The following is a 19904-nucleotide window of genomic DNA, read 5'->3' on the forward strand; positions in this document are numbered from 1 at the left end:
GAATGATTATGTTGTAACAACATCTATCCAGAGTCACGGTTTAATATGGGGACTTTGGCCTGCAGAATGTCCCCGCTATCTAGATGGGGAAGAGTCTCAGGATGCTGATGGACACAAGGGGCCTTCTTGCAACCTTGGAAGCCGTGATGTGGGAGGTGGGTGCACTTCCGTCTCAGGAAACCAGAGGAGAGCTGGAGTTCACACGACAGCCCCCCTTCACACAAGGTCAGTGCTCGCCCAGGTGACACAGGTGGAGAAAGTCCACTGGGGAGCAGAGAGACTGAGGCGGGGCGGTGGGTGGAACTTACCCGTGCACGCCGGGGACAGAGTGAGGCTCGTAATGGTACCGTCCCTCCTGGTGTCGCATGTCAAGTGGGAAGGGGGCGTGGAACGGTGGCAGGAGATGCGGCGGCACTGCGTAGGGGAGAGAGAAACAGGACTTCAGAAACTTTTCCCCTCCCTCGAAAAGCAATTTTCAAAGGGCTTTAAAGCTCGATGAATTTCAGAGCAAGAACGGTCAGGACAGGGGGGCTCCGGGGTGCCCAGCTATCACACACCCACGAAGGGGGATGAATAAATAATCAAAGTCAGCCCGAGAACCCTACATCTTTCACATAAAAGATCCCCAACTGCGCTCTTGACAAAGACAAGCAGCTAAGCGCTCTTTGAACTCAGGGAGATGACAGACTTGGCCGCAAATCAGGGCTGACGGCGCCGACAGGCTTCTGCGCATCCCGGCCTTGGCTGGATGTGGCTCCGGCAGCCCCAGGTCACGGCATCCGGGCTCTCAGTCACCCAGGCGGAGGTGTTTACCTAGAACAGGCTGCGAAGGCAGGACCGCTACCGGCTGTGGCCAGCCTCCGTCAGGCTAATCCCACTGAGCTGCCCGCCCCGTCCTGTTGGCAGCCACAGTGGACACCTCTGTGGGTCTGTTAATTCTCCACCTCTTAATATTAATTATAGACCCCAAGGGCTCTGGCCCCCGGGATGCCAATGCCAACACGTGAGACCCAGCTTCCAGAGTGCGTCAGCCTCCTGTCTGCCCTTGGCCTGCCCTCCACAAATCATCATGATAATTGTAGGATGCTCTTTGCTTATTAAAAAAAGAAAATTCCTGGGTACCCTGGAGGCAAACATAATTATAGGCCTTAAGAAAACAAGGCTCTTTAAAAAGTAGTGAGACTGGGAAAGGGCTAAGATTTCTCAGTCAGCTCTCACTCGGGCTGAGAGCCATGGGCCAAAGAGGATGAGTGTTGAGTCTAAATTACCCAAGAGTTTAAAGAAGTCAGGTTGGTTTGTTTTCCATGTGCACAGGTCAGCTGACTGTCAGACTTGAGGTAATAAAGACACACAAATAATGCTATGGGTTTTGTCCAAGTGGATCCTAGTACTGGTAACACCATGAAATCTTTTCTGATTGTGGTAAAATACATGTAACAGAAAATCTACCATGTTAACCATCTATAAGCATACAATTGAGTGTGCCTCCACCATGCATCACCAGAATTCTTTCCATCGTCGCAGACTGAAACTTTCTCCCCATAAACACCAGCTCCCCCTCCCCCAGGCAATCACCATTCTCCTCTAGGGACCTCCTATGAGCAGAATCACAGCGTCTCTTATCTTGTGATTGGTTGACTTCACTTTGCATAATGTCCCCAAGGTTCATCCACGGTGGCATGTGCCCAAATTTTCTTTTTTTTTTTAAATATATTTTACTAAGGAAGAGTTGACTTGAAATTGTGTTCATGTCTGCTGTACACCAAAGTGACTCAGTTACACATATGTACACTTTTTCATATTCTTTCCCATGAAGGTTTATCACAGGGTATGGAATACAGTTCCCTATACTGTACAGTAGGACCTTGTTGTTTATCCATTCTCTATATACTAGTTTGCACCTGGTCATGTCAAACTCCCAATCTATCCTTCCCCTACTTCCCTCCCCCTCGGCAACCACAAATCTATTCTCTGCTTCTATAAGTCTATTTCTGTTTTGTAAATAGGTTCATTTGTATTAATTTTTTTAGATTCTACATACAAATGATATCATCTGGTATTTGTCTTTCTCTAATTCACTTCACTTAGTATAACAGTGTCTAGGTCCATCCATGTTGTTGCAAATGGCATGATTTCATTCTTAGGCTGAGTGGGACAACTTCCTTTTTTGAGGCTGGGGAAATGGCAACCCACTCCAGTGTTCTTGCCTGGAGAATCCCAGGGATGGGGGAGCCTGGTGGGCTGCCATCTCTGGGGTCGCACAGGGTCAGACACGACTGAAGCGACTTAGCAGCAGCAGCAGCAGCAGCAGTCACTGCATAGATATATCACCACATCTGGATTATGCTTTCATTTGCTGATGGACACTTGGGGTCATCGCGTATGAATTCTTAAGAAGAGTAAACTTTTCTCCTGACATTTAACCTTAACTTTTCTGTATTCAATTGTATCTTCCTAATTCTACAGTCCTGACACCCTCCAAGGGGACTGGGGATAAAGAAAGTAAATCCTCTCACCCTGACTGAATCAGTTTGCCAAACCCAGACTCCACAAATCTTGGGCTCCAAGGGAACATGATGCTGGCACCCTGCGCCATCCCTGTGGCTGGGCGCTCCCTTTCGGGGCTGGTGACTGCGGCAACGACCAACCTCTTCTCCCATCATGCCCATGTCCTCTGAGGAGGTGAGGCTGGGCATACAGCTGTGACTCTGTAAACAGTGACAGGAGGATCGGACAGCCTCTGGGAGTCAGAGACCCGGAGACCAGCTGCTGCTCACCAACTCCTGGTTTAGGGCAAACTCCGTTACCTCTCTGCATCTCTCTGTGTCCAATCCAAAGACAAGTAACAGTAACCACTGTGTGCTGCCATGAAGATAAAATGCTCCTGCTGAGAGATGCCAGTGCACAGAAAAGAGCCCTGTCCCTGTTACTATTGATGACGACAATTGTCACTAACGTTCGGAGCTCCACAGCCCATAATCAAACCATGTGGTTGTTGTTCAGTTGCCAAGCCACGTCTGCCTCTTTGCGACCCCATGGACTGCAGTACGCCAGGTTTCTCTGTCCTCCACTATCTCCCGAGGTTTGCACAAGTTCAAGTCTACTGAGTCGGTGATGCTACCTAACCATCTCATCTTCTGCTGTCCCTTCTTTCGCCTTCCATCTTTCCCAGCATTAGGATCTTTGCCAGTGAGTCGGCACTTTGTATCAGGTGGTCAAAGTATTGAAGCTTCAGCTTCAGCATCAGCCCTTCCAATGAATATTCAGGGCTGCAATGAATATTCCCCTTCATGGACCACAGTCTTGTCATGGCAAAGGGATTTGTGAAACCCAATGAAGCTATGAGGCATGCGTTGTATGACAGACAGGTCACAGCAGAGAGTTCTGACAAAACATGGTCCCCTGGAGGAGGGAATGCAAACCACTCCAGTATTCTTGCCATGAGAACTCCAAGAATGGTATAAAAAGGCAATCAAACCATGACTACACCATTTACTGGCCCTGGGGTGTACGACAAGCCTTCCTCTGCTTACTGCAGAGCCTGGGGAGGGCAGAAGGGCAGAAGGCTGGTGCCGGCCTGCTTACAGCCTGGCAGGCAAAGTGGGCTTATCTGAACCCCAGGGGAGTCGGCAGAGCAGCAGTGTTTACCTTTCCAAACCTGCAGGAAAGGGCCTTTATGATGTTTTTTAAATTTTCTTAAAACGCAGCTAGGCAGATCAGATAATAGTATTTGCTAATAAAATAAACATGTTTGTTTTTGTCTATTTCTGACTGTTTCCCTGCATATTCAAAAGGCTCCCCAAGACAGCCAGGGTAGGTGTCACTGTGCCCATTTCATAGATAAGGAAACGGGGACCAAGGCCGATTCCAGCTCAAAGTTATTGAGGTGAAAGATGATAGAGCCAGGAGGGGAATCCAAGGCCCGGGAGAGCTGGGCATGGGCTTTTCCCTCTGCCCAATTCCAACGAACACTCGGAGAAGTGGGTCCAAGAGTGATCCGGGGGTCATTGTGTCCCCACCTTGTTGATGTGTCATATTTAACAAACGCTCACAGTCCCGGGCCCTGCTCTCTGCTGCTGCTAAGTCACTTCAGTCGTGTCCGACTCTGTGCGACCCCATAGACGGCAGCCCACCGGGCTCCCCCGTCCCTGGGATTCTCCAGGCAACAACACTGGAGTGGGTTGCCATTTCCTTCTCCAATGCATGAAAGTGAAAAGTGAAAGTGAAGTCACTCAGCCATGTCTGACTCCTAGCGACCCCATGGACTTCAGCGTACCAGGCTCTTCATCCATGGGATTCTCCAGGCAAGAGTACTGGAGTGGGGTGCCATTGCCTTCTCTGCGGGCCCTGCTCTCAGTGCTTTGCAAACATCAGTTCCTGGGTCTTCACTGAACGCCCAGGCTGTATTTGTCCCAGAATTCCTATTCTTTTCACTGACCAACCTCCCAGTACCTTGGGGTGCTCCTTTCCCCTGGATCTTGCACCTGCCAAGGTTGAAGGGGATTCCCTGATGCCAGGAGAGCCCAGACCTTCCCCTCCACTTCACCAGCTAGCAGTGCTCTTCTCAGGATTCATTCAACTTCATCAGGTCTATAGAGCTGTGAAAACTCCAGGAATGAAGTGCTCATGGTAGCTGACCAGGCAAATGTGAAACAGAGGTGGCACCAAGGTGACCCAGCTGCACAAAACCAGGCTCCGTGTGTGCGCATGCATGCATGCACCAGGTGGAGAGGAGGGGCCTGGGGCTTCCCAGCAGAGGCATGAGAGACAGCCACCCACAGGTCTTGCTGCGGCTGGGGCTGCTCCCTCCTTTCTGCCAGGTCCTGGTGTGCAGGCTGTGGAGGTTACCAGGGAAAGCAGCTTCCTCGTTCTCAAGTCAGGGCCACCAGGCAAGAACTTCCCCAGCCCTGCTGCCCCCCGGGCAGCTGACACCCATGGAAGTAGCAGGCAGCAGGGGCTCTGGCCACACCTCTGCACCCACAGCCTCACCCCCTTGGGATCCTCAGGACAAGCCTGGGAATGCATGTCAGAAGTTCTTCTAGTCAGGGTGGGGAAGGTGTTGGGTCAGCCAGCTGCTGAGCATGGCAGGCCCCACCAGGGTCAGGAGAGAATGGGCCCAGATGCTCATTCTTAGTGACATCAGCAGCCTCATGCAGCTTTGCTTACAGTGTCTTGCTTAGTTTTACCATCAACCCTATCCTTATCCCAATTTTTCAGGAAAAAACATCAAGGCTCACAGTGGTGTGTCTCCACTCTAGGAGACCAACTAGTTTGACTGCTGGTTTCACTGAATCTCCCCACTCAGCCCCATGTACTTTCCCGGAGTCCTCAGCACAAAGCCAACCATCAGCCATAGGGCCTCTGAGCACTCACTTATGATCCAGCAGCTCCCAGGATGGGCAGCAGGCCTCCCATAAGCCAGCAGAGAGCAAGAAGTCCAACCTGGGACCTGCTGTCCGGGCCCCTCTGCCCACCCTTGGAGAACCACCCAGGCCATTCATATCAAGGGGCTACTTCTGGGCAGCCGTCACCATAGTAACAGCCATTCATTCATTCACTCATCCAGCTTGTATCAAGGGCTGGCTCTGTCAAAGCCTGGTTCCAGGTCCGGGAGGTGTGCGTCACCGAGCCACCTACACTGCTGCCACCACAAAGCTGTAGAGCTTCCTGGGAGAGGAGACAGTCAGAGAGCAAACCAGATACACACTGATGACATAACGCCAGGGGTGGTGAAGCTAAGAAGGAAACCCAGCTGGGTAGGGGAACACAGGGGCCTCGGATGACATGAGGGAGGAAGTCAGGGCTCTCAGGGAAGAGGGTTGGCCTGGCAAGGGGGATGGCCATTGCAAAGGCCTGGCGGGTGGGTGGCGGGTGGGGAGAAGAGCTTGTTGGTCTCAGCACCTGGCCACCTGGGCTGGAGCAGAGGGATAGAGCTGGGAGAGACAGAAGAGTTCCTATAAGCCTGGATGGGCCCTGGAAAGGACTTGGGGGTTCTTTTCTGGCAGATTTAGATTTCCTGGGGGTACTGAGCAGGGAGTAATGTGCTCTGACGAAATCTTTCAGAAGGCCACGTGATACAGCCAGGCCACATGTGGCTGGGCATGCATCGGCCAGGAACCCCAGATTGATTCTGCCACTAGGCAGCCCTGGGACACTGGGAGCATTAAGTCCCCAGTCTGGGTCTCATGTTATCCTTCTGCACAGTGGGGATTGATGAACTCCAAGCTCCTTCCTACAGGAACAATCCTGCTGTGTGAAGGGTTACCTGTGCCCCCCAGGGAAGAGCCATGCTCGTCCCAGCTGGTGACTCACCAAGGCTTCAGGAGGGATACGGGTGGGGGAGGGGCGGCTTCAGGGGGATACCGGCGGCGGGAGGGGCGGGGAGGGTGCGTGCTGAGTGCTGGCTCTGCCCCTGCATCTTTCATCTTTATGGTCCTCTGTGTACAACTCACTGACCTAGCGGCCCTGCTGAATTCCCTCAGCCCTCAGTCCTGGGCCCTGGCACCTGAGCCCACCTATACATTTGCCTCTGGGATCAGCTTTGCTGTGCACATAAACTGAGGATAAAGCTTGACCCTGGCTCATGTGAGGACTCAGGAACCTCATAGACCAGCATGGACCACTGCTGGCCCCATGCCCCTGATGGAAACATTCAGACGGGGAATGCTGTGCCCAGGGCCCCTCTGTCAGGCAGAGGAGGAGGGAGCCCCACTTTGGACCTTCTGCGAGAAAGCACGCCATCCAGAGGCCATCAGCAGCATCCAAGGGACTTATGAAAGCGCAAAGAACAAGGCAGTCTTCCAGAAACATATTGAATGGGACCCATCCACACATTGTTTTCATTGTGAGCTCTTTTTTAAGCTAAAAAAAAATTCAAACTAAATCATGTCCTTCTGGCATGAGCAGGGAACACACACACACACATACACACACCATATGCCATTTCAAAGAAATGGCTCTCTTTTCAAGTTTCTGAGGAAGAAACTCTTAAGATGGAAAATTTCTATGGATTGCCCTGTCCCCTCTGAAAAAAAAAAATGCACATTTGTTTTTGATCCTACATAGAAAGAGCAACAGTTTGAGAAACTGATGATGGTGGCGTGATGATTTTTTTGTTAAACCCCAGCATTTTTTTTTGCACTAAGATTTAAACGCTAACTGCTCCTTGGCTGGTGGTCCCAGGGGTGAGGGCACGTTTGTGTCAGCAGTGTCCTTGGTATAAGGATCTGGCTTTGTGGGTGAGCAGGGCCCAGAAAGGGCCAAGGGGACCTTCCCCTGGAAGCCCAGCTCTAGTTAATGCCCGTTACTAATGACTCTGGTGGGTTACTGCCTAAGAGGATGGGACGGTGGGGGTGGGGTGTCAGCAGAGGATTCAGACAAAGAATCAGGAAAACAGTCATGGAAACATGACCAGGCAGCCAGGTCAGCAGCTGGAGGAATTCTCCCTGGATGAAGTCATGTGTTGCTACAATGGGGAGGCGCTGCCCTGAGGATTGGGCTCAGAGACATAGTAGGAGGGGCCAGCCAGGGCCAGGAGAGACCAGGCGTGCTGGGGACACCCCAGCCCTCTAGGCAGTCTAATTCCTAGAGATCAGCATGCTGTCCAGTTACGTGGTCATTCCCATCAAGACTGCAGCAAGGAATGAGCTCAGATCACATGGGCTCCAGGCCTGGGACCAGGGAAGAAAGGGGCTTCTGCGAGAAGAGCTGTCTAGCCCTGGCACTGACTGAGGAAGGGTGCAGACAGCAGCCTCTGGAAGGAGGTTTCGTCCTGGCCTGACACAGGGCTGAGTTACAATGAGGCACAAACGCATCTCGGCTCGGCCTGTGGGACTGGGCAGGAGGGACATGATCTCAGAGTGGCCAGGACAGGGCTTGATCCCATCCCTCTCAGGAGGCTGACCATGCTCTAGGGTGACTGTGCAGAAGGCCAGTGCTGGGGCCGTGTCAGGGGGACTCTGTTGGGATCCAGCAGTCTCTGAGAAGCTGAGATGGAGGCATGGCTCTGGAGACCAGGAAAGGGGCCCCCACTATTTCTGCCTGGGATTCCCCATTCATGACCAATAGATCATGTTTCTTTCCTTTATAATTCCTTGCATCTTAAAAAAATCCAGGGCAATTATTTCACTCTTCTCAAAAGTAAACAGATCATGGGAAAGTCATAAATTCACACTAATGTGAAAATTCACAGATGACTTACCAGGTCACTTCCCCATCATGGAAGGACCCAGGCAGCAAGTGACACCTGCATCTTTGGAGAAGGAAGGGGCTAGTGTGGAGGAGAAAAAAATGGCAGATGAGGAGGCTTGAAGCCAAGCATAGTGAACCCGACAGCTCAGCTGACATCTGCCTCACCCCTGAGTCGTGCACCAGTTAAATCAAAGTCCTAAGGGGTAACCTGTTCCTGTGGTCTGAGGAGCTCAGGGTAGGAACAGGAATCATGTGGGCCCCAGACAGAGCTGGTGTGAACCCCAGTTTTGTCATTTGCTAGCAAGTGACATCTTTTAAGATTTTAAATAGCTCAGCTGGAATTCCATCGCCTCCACAAGCTTTGTTCATAGTGATGTTTCCTAAGATCCCCTTGAGTTCACACTCCATAATGGCTGACTCTAGGTGAGTGACCACACCCCTGTAGTTATCAGGGTCATTAAGACAATTTTTGCACAACAGCATTGTTAATCGGCTATACCACAATACAAAATAAAAAGTTTAAAGTTAAAAAAAAAACCGTCAAGCTAGGCTTCACCTGTACTTCCTGAGAAACTCCAGATGTATAAGCTGAATTTAGAAAAGGCAGATAAACCAGAGATCAAATTGCCAACATTTGTTGGATCGTGGAAAAAGCGAAGGAATTCCAGAAAAACATCTATTTCTGCTTCATTGACCACATGAAAGCCTTTGACTGTATGGATCACAACAAACTGTGGAAAATTATTAAAGAGATGGGAATACCAGACCACCTTACCAGTCCGAAGAAACCTGCGTATGTGGCTCAAGAAGCAACAGATAGAACCTTACATGGAACAACTGACTGGTTCAAAATTGGGAAAGGAGTACAACAGGCTGTATATTGTCACCCTGTTTATTTAACTTAAATGCAGAGTACATCATGCAAAATGCCAGGCTGGATGAAGCACAAGATGGAATCAAGACTGCTAGGAGAAATAGCAACAACTTTAGTTATGCAGATGATACCACGCTAACGGCAGAAAGTAAAGAGGAACTAAAGAGGCTCTTGATGAGGGTGAAAGAGGAGAGGCAAAAAGCTGCCTTAAAACTCAACATTCAAAAAACTACAATCATGGTATCCAGTCCCATCACTTCATGGCAAATAGAGGGGGAAAAAGTGACAGTTTATTTTCTTGGGCTCCAAAATCACTGCGGACAGTGACTGCAGCCAGGAAATTAAAAGATGCTTGCTCCTTGGAAGGAAGGCTAGATAGCGTATTAAAAAGCAGAGACATTACTTGGCCGACAAAAGTAATCAAAGCTATGGTTTTTCCAGTAGTCATATCTGGATATGAGAGTTGGACCATAAAGAAAGCTGAGCGCCAAAGACTTGATACTTTCAAACTGTGGTGCTGGATAAGACTCTTGAGAGTCTCCTGGACAACAAGGAGATTAAACCACTTAATCCTAAAGGAAATCAAGCCGACTATTCATTGGAGGGAGCAATGCTGAAGCTCCAATACGAGTTGACTCATTGGGAAAGACCCTGATGCCGGGAAAGATTAAAGGCAAAAGGAGAAGGGGACAACAGAGGATGAGATGGTTAGATAGTACCACCAACTCTTTTTCAATGCTTTTTGGAAATGAATTTGAGCAAACCATTGGAGACAGCGGAAGACAGGAGTCTGTCATGCTGCAGTCCAAGGGGTCGCAAAGAATCAGACACGACTTAGTGACTGAACAAGTGACAAGGGCTGTGAGCTTTAGTCTTCATCTGTAAAACGTGATGGCACACACCCAGCTTGTGTAGCCAATGACCACATGCATCTGCACAGAGCAGGAACTCAGTAACTGGCAGCCCCCTCCCCGCTCACGTGCATCTCAGGAGAGGTGAACCAGAGTCATGTGGGGACCTTTTCTCCAATTTACGGCATAAGGGACCCCAAGATGCATCTCACTGATCTCAGATGTACCACCTACCACCGAATGTGCCCTTGTCAGGAACTGCTGCTTTACACAGTGGGGACAGGGGGAAATGATGGGTCATGGGCTTTAGGGCACTGTGGGAAGATAAAATCTATGATTTTAATCCTGCTGAAGTCACCCCCATTCCCACACAACTCACTGCAGGAAGCTAAGGCTGGCTGTTCCAACTCTAGCGGTCCCCACTGTTTCTGCCCTAGAATCTGTGATGTGTCTCCCAAGACAAAACAAATACAGGAGGGGATCTGCAGGTGGCCTGAGACTTCCAATGAACATCATTGTGAATTCTGTTCAAATGGCGGCTTTTGATGAAAGTGTTGTACCCATCCCTTCCTTGATTTCCTGGTGGCTCAGAAGGTAAAGAGTCTGCCTGCAATCCAGGAGACCCAGGTTTGATCCTTGGGTCAGGAAGATCCTCTGGAGAAGGAAACGGCAACCCACTCCAGTATTCTTGTCTGGAAAATCCCATGGATGAAGCAGCCTAGTGGGCTACAGTCCATGGGGGTGCAAAAGAGTCGGACATGACTGAGCTGTCCCGTGTGTTGGAGGGCAGCAGCTCAGAGGATGGATGCCTTTTATGATCCAACTTCCTGACATCAAACCCTGCTCTCCCTTCCAGGAAGCAAGGAGGGATCGATGAACAAATGAATCTTTAGGGAGGACTCTCAAAAGAGAAGAAAATCACTATTCTCCATTTCACCTCGAATGCCCAACTTGATCAATTAAACTGTTTAACTCTTCAGGGAACGAGAACGTGAGGACACTTGGCAAAAGGAAAAGGACTGATAGGGATGGGATGGCCATTGGTGCCTTTATATTTTGTGCCCCAATGAACCCAGAAGGTGCACCAGCCCTCAAGGGGCTGCTGGACACCGGCTGGTGGCCTGAGCATCTAAGTTCGACATTTCAGCCATTGAAGCTGGGCTTGTCTTGAATCCCACAACCCCTCCCATCTCTGTGGAGACCCCAGACCCACGCCTTTCCAGAAGATACCAGGAATGAAGGTGCCAGTTGCAAAAAAGACACGGGACGCCCCCTTCCTCAGCATGCAGGTCTGACCTAGGGACATGATGCAGTTCAGACACGTGACCCCTCTAGCATTGCCTTGACCTGCACGGGCTGCAGGCCCCACGAGGTCCAGCTCCTTAACTTTCTGGGGATCACAGCATGGAGCTCTCAACTCTCGCCCATCACAGCTTGAAGAATGGAAGTCACATTGACAGCCCACCTAAGGCTCCCCTATTCTGTCCAAATAGGGAAGTCCTGTTCGAGGGTCTGGAGGCCCAGAGAGTGAGGAGCAGTATTCCTGCCCACAGGTCATGCACTGGGCACCTCAGTGGAGGCTGTCCGCAAAGCTGGAGACTCTGACCCTGTGGGATTCAATGGGGTCCATGGGCATAGCTGCCAGAACGCCTCAGAGTCGAGGAAGCGAGATTTCCGTGGGACCCAGAGCAGCCAGGAAGACTCCCTGGAGAAGGTGGTCTTGGAGCTAGGTCCTCAAGGAACCAGGAGTGGGAGAGCTGGACAGAAGTTAGAGGATGATAGGTCCTTCGGGCTGGGAGGCAGTGTGGACAGAGTCCAGAGGACTCGCTCACATCCTGGCACAGAGCTGTGTGCATGTGGGTGCTGGTCCAAACCATGTGGCCCCTCCAGTATATCCAGGCTGAGGAAGGCCTGGGGCCCACTCAGGGATTCACAATGCAACACCTACTAGGTGCTCACATCAGTGCTTCTCAGACCCAAGAATTACCTGCAGGCTTTTTAAAAACACTGGCTGGGCCTCTTCCCTGGAGTCTCGGCTTCCATGGGCCTGGGCAGGCCTGAGACCCTGCATTTACAAAAAGTGCCCAGGTGGTACTGACCAAGCTTGCCAAGGACAACACTCAGAAAACAATTGCCTGGATCACCCTTTTTCCTGCTGTTTCCCAGAGTTCCCTCTGGCACCGGTAAGTGCCAGTAAGATTACTTCTCATATTTCTACCTACTATGCATTCTCCTGGCAGGAGAACATTCGCAGCTGGAGAAACTCCATGATTGAGGAGAGACCGCCCTGGCTGTGTCATCTGAATCCAGGGGACCACCAAGCTGTCCCATTTACCAGGGCTCCTGAACACAGACTTCAAATGGCCAGAGGATCATGAGGAATGCGGCCCAGAGTCTGTGCTCTTCCAAGTACAAGAACAAAGACGCACGCGGGGCTGGAGAAACCACGCGGATGGCCCTTGTGCACACCTCCCTGTGCTGGGGTGGGTTCAGTCCACTTTCAAACCTGGACAGTTTCAAAGGCTAACTCTTCAGACACATGGACTCAGATGGCCAAGGCCTCTCCCAGCAGGAACCAAGTAATGGGTTGAAGTACCAGGGCTGGGAAGAAGCCCTTGCCAGCACAGCCAGGAAAGCCTCCTTCTCAGTGGCCAGACCTGATGCAAACAGCACTGCTACTCCCAATAATAACCGGGAGGACAGGCTGCTTCCAGAGCCCCTCCCCATGGCCGGGCACTGCCCCACAGGAAGCACTTAATAAGAACAATAATATCCTGACTGGCACTCCAGAGCATGCAATTAAAAAGCATTTTTGTCTCATTCAAGGGGGAAAATAGTGGGGGAAAATGAAAATCAGACAGGAAATTCCAGCACTACAAGTTGGCGTGTGCCTGGGGGCTGAGGCCCAGGCCACTGGCGCAGTCAGACCTGCCCCCACACAGGGCCTGGCAAGACGAGGGCCGCGGCTGGGCCCACCTCACCACCACGGCCTGGCCTTTCCAAGAAGGCTTTGCTAGACAAAATAAGACAAAATAGCTGGGCTGGGGCCAGTATGAGCCACTCCATGAGGGCAGTGCCCTAATGCTGGTCTGAGGGTGGGTGGGCAGGCAGGCAGGCAGAGAGGAGTATGAGGTCCACAGCTGGAACAGACACCAACAGGGAGTGGCCAGATGCGAGTCCAGACGGGAGTGCCACATGGCCCCCCTGCATGGGCACCTGGGCAGTCCTGGGGCCTGCTCCTCTCCTCCACAGACTGAATATTTACATTGTCCCCAAATTCTTATGTGGAAGTCCTAACACCTGAGATGATGGTATTTGGAGGTGGGCCTTTGGGGAAGTGATGAGGTGATGGGGATGGAGCCTGCATGATGGGATTAGTGCTCTTATAAGACAGACCCAGGGAGCCCCTTGTCCCCTTCCAAATATAAGGACACAGTGGGAACGGGCAGTTTATAAATCAGGCACTAGGATGTCACCAGACGCTGAATCTGCTGGTGTCTTGATCTCTGACTTCCCAGGCTCCAGAACTGTGAGCAGTTAATGTCGCTGTTTGAGCTCTCCACCCATCTCTGGTGTTCTTGTTACACAGCTTGTGCTGATTGAGACACCTACAGAGGGTGGTGGGAAGATGAGTCCACGGGAGGCAGATGGGACCTGGGCCAGAGGCCTCAGGATCGTGGTGAACAGCACTGAGGCTGCAGCTGACGTGCTGACACAGCCCATCCCCACCACTGATGCAGTTAACCTTCCCATGCCCTGGTTTTCTCATTTGTAAAGTGGGGGTGGTATTAGGACCCAGGTCAGAGGCAGATGTGAAGCAGAGATCAGCTAACATGTCAGAGTCTATGCCGGCTGGGCACACAGTGGGGCCCCAGTAGTGCCAGCCTAGTCATCTCCATTGACCTTCTGCCCCTGAAGTGAGGATTGGGAGACTAGCGAGGAGCTCCAGGGAGGTCCTGGGGAAATCCCTGCTGTCTTAGGAAAGCGATAAGTGGCCTGCTGATCAGGGTAGACCAGTGGAGTCCCACGTTACAGATTCTTAGGACCAAAAGAAACCTGGGAGGTCAAGCCTGATTAATTTTGAAAACTGTCTTGGCCACAGAATCTCTCCCATAGAAAACTGTATGCAGGACCGCAAAATCTACAATAGACTTGAGGCCCAGGGGACTGTGGCTCTAAAGGTGTCCCCTGCAGCCCTCTGAGGGGCCTTGCCGAAAGCACAAATTCAGCTCAGGGGCCTGGAGAAGAGCCTGACCTCTTCCTGTCCTCCTTCCAGTGGCTCCAGAGGCTGAGCTGGGTGGGGTGGCCTGGGATGGATGCACACACCCCAGTGTGGACCCTGCACCGCACAGGTTTACCTGCTCAGACATGCCCTTGACTCACTTGCCAGCTTGCACGAGCAGCCCCACTAGCCAGCAGCTTCACTGCTGTCCTGTCGCTGACCCCAAAGCCCACTTGTCACAGGGGCATTGAGGCCCTTCAGGAGGACGCCTGTGCCACTCCTCTGCCTGTCCCCCTGGGTCCCCAAAGTGTCGCCTGTCACTCTGCTCCCCTCACCAGCATCTGGCCTTTCTTGCAGAGATCCAGCAAAAGGTGCCCCCCTGTCTGCTACAGCCCTGCCTCCCACCTCCCAAGAGCACCAACAAGGCTTTGGGTCTCAAGGAGGCCACAGCATCCTGTCCCTACCACACACTGGTGATTGCTTCCCCAGGCTGGCCAAGACCCCCAACTCCATAGCATGTTCCAAGGCAGAGCCCACCAAAGCCAGTCAGTGAGATTCCAAACCAGGCAGCGGAATCTGCTATGAGAACAGCCACCAAGCACTTCCAACCTCCACGGGCGGCACATACTCATTTTCCTGCCATGGACAGCTCATCACAAATGCTTTCCATTCCCTCACTGAAGCAGGACTCTTAAGGATCCCTTCTGGGAGGCTCTTGTCAGTGCAGCACAGATGACTATATGCTACTCAAAGATGCCTTTTTTCCTTTAATCGTCCTCAAATGAATCTCCTCCAGTGTTCCTCCCGTCAAGGACAGCCTGGCCTCACAAACATGTGATGTAGGCCACATATATTACTTTAAATTTTCTAGTAGCCGCATTAAAAAAAAAACAAACTAAAAAGAAACAGGTACTAATTTTCCTTGACCCAGTATATCAAAAATATTGTCCTTTCAACACACAAATAATTAAGCTACTGTTTTTTCTTGGGGCTTCCCTGATAGTTCAGTTGGTAAAGAATCCACCTGCAATGCAGGAAACCCCGGTTAGATTCCCCGGTTAGATTCTTCCTGACCCACTGGAGAAGGGATAGGGTACCTACTCCAGTATTCTTGCAGGTTAAGAATCCGCCTGCAATGCGGGAGACCTAGGTGCAATCCCTGAGTGGGAAAGATCCCCTGGAGAAGGGAAAGGCTACCCACTCTAGTATTCTGGCCTGGAGAATTCCATCGACTATATAGTCCATGGGGTTGCAAAGAGTAGGACATAACTGTGTGACTTTCATTTTAGTTTGTACTAAGTCTTCCAAGTCAGTTATGTAGTTTCATTGACAGCACATCTCAGTTTGAATCGGCTCCATGTGAAGTGCAGGACAGTCAACATCGCTTGCAGCTGCCTTACCGCACAACTTAGGCTTAACCAGTTATCATTATCGGACTTTGCTTTTGAATTCTAGTCTAGTTGGATCAAAGTTTCATTGATATATAAATAATGGTGACAAACATTCTCCCCAAACCTCAGTCCTTTGCTTCTGAATCTAAACTCCCGGCCAACTTCTATTTGGCCCTTAAATTGGCCAATTAACAAGTAGTTAACCGTTCTTCCTTCCATTTCTCCCTTGTTTGCATCTGTTTAAGTCACAAGGGTGCCCAGGTTCATTCCTTCCACATCCTTTTTTGTTTATTGTTTTTTAATCTATTGACTTTATTCAGTAAAAATTCTTTATTGAAGTGCAGATGATTTGAAATATTTCATTAGTTTCAGGTATACAGCATAGGGATTCAGTGTTTTTTTCCCAATTATACTCCTTTAAATGTTATTACAAGATCATGGCTACAACCATACAACACGCATATATGTGGGCTTCCCACTGGTGCTAGTGGAAAAGAGCCCACCTGCCAGTACAGGAGACATAGAGACATGGGTTCGATCCCTGGGTCGGGAAGATCCCCCTGGAGAAGGAAATGGCAACCCACTCCAGTATTCTTGTCTGGAGAATCCCATGGACAGAGGAGCCTGGTGGGCTGCAGTCCATAGGGTTGCAAAGAGTTGGACACGACCAAGCGACCAACACTTCCCATGATGTTACCATGAGAAATTAAGTAGAGCTCCCTGTGCTGTACAGCAGACTGTGGGTGGTTATCTGTTTCATACACAGTCATGTGTATATGTTCATCACAAAACTTCTTCCATACCCTTAGCCCACGAGGGTGGTACAGACTAAGGCCTCAGAGCCTCCCCGAATTCTGCCCTGGGCTGCTGCCCACTGTCTTCCCCATTGGCTTGGGCAGGCATCCCCAACAAGGCAGAGTTGGCATCTGGACTCCTGAGACCCTGCGGAAAATAAGAGGGTCCCCAAAGTACACACAGGGAGTGGTGAGGGCAGGGCTGTGGACAAACGCAGGCTGAGTCCTTCAACACTCCTGGAAGCCCGGCTCCCTGGGCAGCACTGGCTCCACGTGATTCTGGACCCAACTGTCTGACCGACAGTCCCAGCATATGCCATGTCCACCCCACACACCAGCCCACAACATCCCACTGCCACATCCGGGGACATGGGATGTCCACCTTGCAGGACTGGAGACCCATCCACAGAATGCCCAGGAGACCTCATTTCCCCAGTATTGCTGCTGGATAAACAGACACAGAAAACATGGCCTCAAGACTCAACCTGCTGGCTCTGAACAGGGCCCAGAACCTTGTTTTCTAGAGTTAAAGTTTATAACAGGGGCCAAAGATGGCGGAGGGCGGGATGCAAAAAAGAAAAAAAAGAAAAGAAAAGAAAAAAACCTCCAAAGGGTCCCTGGACATCAAAAAGACCTCTTGCAAAACAATGTTTTGATGAGCTAAGTGTATAAATTAAAAGCAGATAGTGTGCACTTTCTTTAAAACAAAGAGTGTTTAACATCTAGGAGTGAACTCTCTCACACAATGTATTTGGAGGCTGAAGAAACCAGAGCTGCCCTCTCTACAAACCCCAGAGCATCCTAGCCCTTCACCCCATTCAAGGGCTGTGGGCAATGGCCCTGCTCTGTGAGTCCAGCTTCACCCCAGCCAAGGGGACCCAGAGGAGGGCTCCCATTGCTTGGCAGGCGGCCCTCAAGTCCTGCTATCACCGGCAGAATGGAGTCCCAGAGCCTGGCCAGGCCCTTGGACTCTCCTGATCCTGTCCCCAGGTCTTCCCTCCAGGATCAGTCAGACACCTTGCAGACCCCAGAAAGCTCCCAGCTTGCTACCCCCACACATTCTGCTACTCCCAACCAAGCCCATCTCCTACTTATCACACCGTCTCATACTGCCTTAAACAACTCCAGACTGAGGCAGGCTGGGATCTGGGACCCTTTGTTGCAGTGCTTGCATCTGAACACATGTCTCCTAGAGCAACAAAATACAAAGAAACGCTAAGGGATTAAAAAACAAAACAAAACCAAAAAAACTGCCTGCATGCGCAGTTGGGTCAAATTATGGACAAGATACAAAGAGACCAAAAAAGCCAACTGCCACTTCTGAGGAGCCAGAAGCAAAAGCAGGGTACCAGGCATGTCCCCTGGACTCAACAACACATAAGAGGTGGGCAAACCACCTAAGCCTCGCCTCCAGCCCAACCCCTGGACACACCCCTACCCTCACCCCACATAAGAAACCAGCTCACCCCACCATGTGGAGTAAGTGAAGAAACCTGCTTCCTGTTCTCGATACCCCAGTAAAGCCTTGCCTGAATTTCTTATCTGGCCTCTAGTCAATTTCTACTGATTAAGGAAGGCTGGGAACCCTGGCTGGTATCAAGATCACGAGTGCCTTCTGCTGTGACGTTTCCTGAAGCTGTCTCCTGCTCCCTCCCCAAATCAAGCAGAAGATACAGTCTCTGGGCCAATTCCTCCAAGCCGGAGTCCAGCACCTGGCATGGAGGGAGGGAGTAAATAAATGAGGGGATGAGTGAGTGAGGGAATCTGTTCACGGCTAGAACAGAGGCTTGGGGATAACAAGGGGGCCAATAGCTGCCAATGTTCTGCATGGATTAGGACCTGGGAGAGAAAGTCCTGCAGCACAGATCTGCAGCAGGCAGAGCAGAGTTAGAGCGGGGAGAGCAGGCAGAGTGGACAGGACGGCAGCAGCAGGCAGAAGAGCACCAGACAGAGCAGTTGCAGGGGACATGGTACTGACAGCATTGCATGCTAAGTCACTTCAGTCGTGTCCAGCTCTTTGCGACCCCGTGGACTTTAGACCTCCAGACTCCTCTGTCCATGGGGTTCTCCAGGCAAGAATACTAGAGTGGGCTGTCATTTCCTCCTCCAGGGGATCTTCCCGACGCAGGGATCGAGCCTGCATCTCTTGCCTCTCCTGCACTGGCAGGTGGGTTCTTTACCACTAGCGCCACCTGGGAAGCCAGCAGAACGTTGTTACTGTTCAGTCGCTAAGTCTTGTCCAACTCTTTGCAACCCCAACGGACTCCTGCAACCTCAGGCTCCCCTGTCCTTTGCTGTCTCCTGGAGTTTGCTCAAATTCATGTCCATTGAGTCGTAGTCACAGGTAAAGCAGGATAGAGTCCTCAACTCATCAGCTGGGACCCTCCTCAGAGACTGAAATTAGAGGTTGTTCTAACAGCAAAATCACCAGCTTTCCTATGTACTGGAGGCTTCTTGAGTGTGTGACATCTGTTAACTGATTTAATCCTCATAGCATTTGAGGAAGGATGTATTCTCATTAGCAGCAGCAGGCAGCATCATCATGTCCATTTTATAGATGAGAAAACCGAGGCACAGAGAGATACAGGAGTCCAGCCAGGGTCAGTCACACAGTGACACAACCACCCACAGAAATTCCAGCCACATTCTTATAGGCGGAACAGGGCAGTAAGAGCTCTTTTAGGATCATGAAGATAAAATGTGAGCCAAGGAGGAGGTCTAGGTTCCTACTCTGCGGGTCCAGCTTCAGCCCCAGCCAAGGGGACCTGGAGCAGGGCTTCAGTGTGACCAGAGCCACAGGTATATGACAGAGGGGGCGAGGCACAGGTGAGCTAGGAAAGCAAAGTGGCAGAGCTGACCATCTCCAGCAGTCACAGGGCTGAACTAGCTCTTTGCACTTGGTCTGTGGCCTTTCCAAAAATGAATTGAACCCCTCCTCCCAAAACGGAAGGAGCTTTTCTTGCGGCAGCTTCTAAGCACTACCCAGGGATCTAGCGAAGTTCAGGAGGCAAGTCTGGGGGGACCCACAAAAGGGGGTCTGTTTTCTCCAGCTGTGTTCCTGGGGCCTGCTAATCACCCCCATGGATCATCCTGCCGGGCTTGGAAATGTGCCGACTAGTGTTAAAAACACACCGCTCTGCCCTGCCGTGGCTTGGTGCCCCCACAGCACAAGCGAGGTGCCCACTGAAAGCATGCTGTGTGCATAATTAGAGCAGCAAGGAGGCAAAGGGCCCAGCCCTGGTCCCCAGGAGTGACTGTGGTTCAGAAAAAACACCCACCTGGTTCTGTGCTGATTAATGATGGCCCCCCTATGAGCCCTGCGTAACAGAGGAGTTTGTCAAGATTAAGTAATTGCCTTAAACAAAGAGCGTATTATCTTTAAGGCCCCGCTGATGATTGACTGATGCTGGGAGATGGGGTGATGGATGTCTGTGACTCCTACCATCTGGACAGATGACAAACAGCCTATAATTAGGAGGGGACCCCCCCCCTGCATACCTGTCAAGGGATGGTGTGCCTGAGGGCTCTGCCACTACCCCTGCCTCAGGCCTGGGGGCCACAGGGAGACCCAATGCAGCAAAG

General features: G+C 51.1%; 1 protein-coding gene across 4 annotated transcripts in view; it reads right to left on the reverse strand.

The window, feature by feature from the left end:
- Positions 1-19904, reverse strand: part of GLI2 (GLI family zinc finger 2) — a 259097-nt gene that overhangs the window by 61988 nt on the left and 177205 nt on the right. For all 4 annotated transcript variants that reach the window (XM_018061648.1, XM_018061649.1, XM_018061651.1 and 1 more), the window contains one exon: positions 309-414. In XM_018061648.1, the coding sequence (XP_017917137.1) occupies positions 309-414 (106 nt within the window). The remainder of the gene's footprint in view (positions 1-308; positions 415-19904) is intronic.

This window comes from Capra hircus, chromosome 2 (assembly GCF_001704415.2).
Source record: "Capra hircus breed San Clemente chromosome 2, ASM170441v1, whole genome shotgun sequence".
Lineage (NCBI taxonomy): Eukaryota > Metazoa > Chordata > Mammalia > Artiodactyla > Bovidae > Capra > Capra hircus.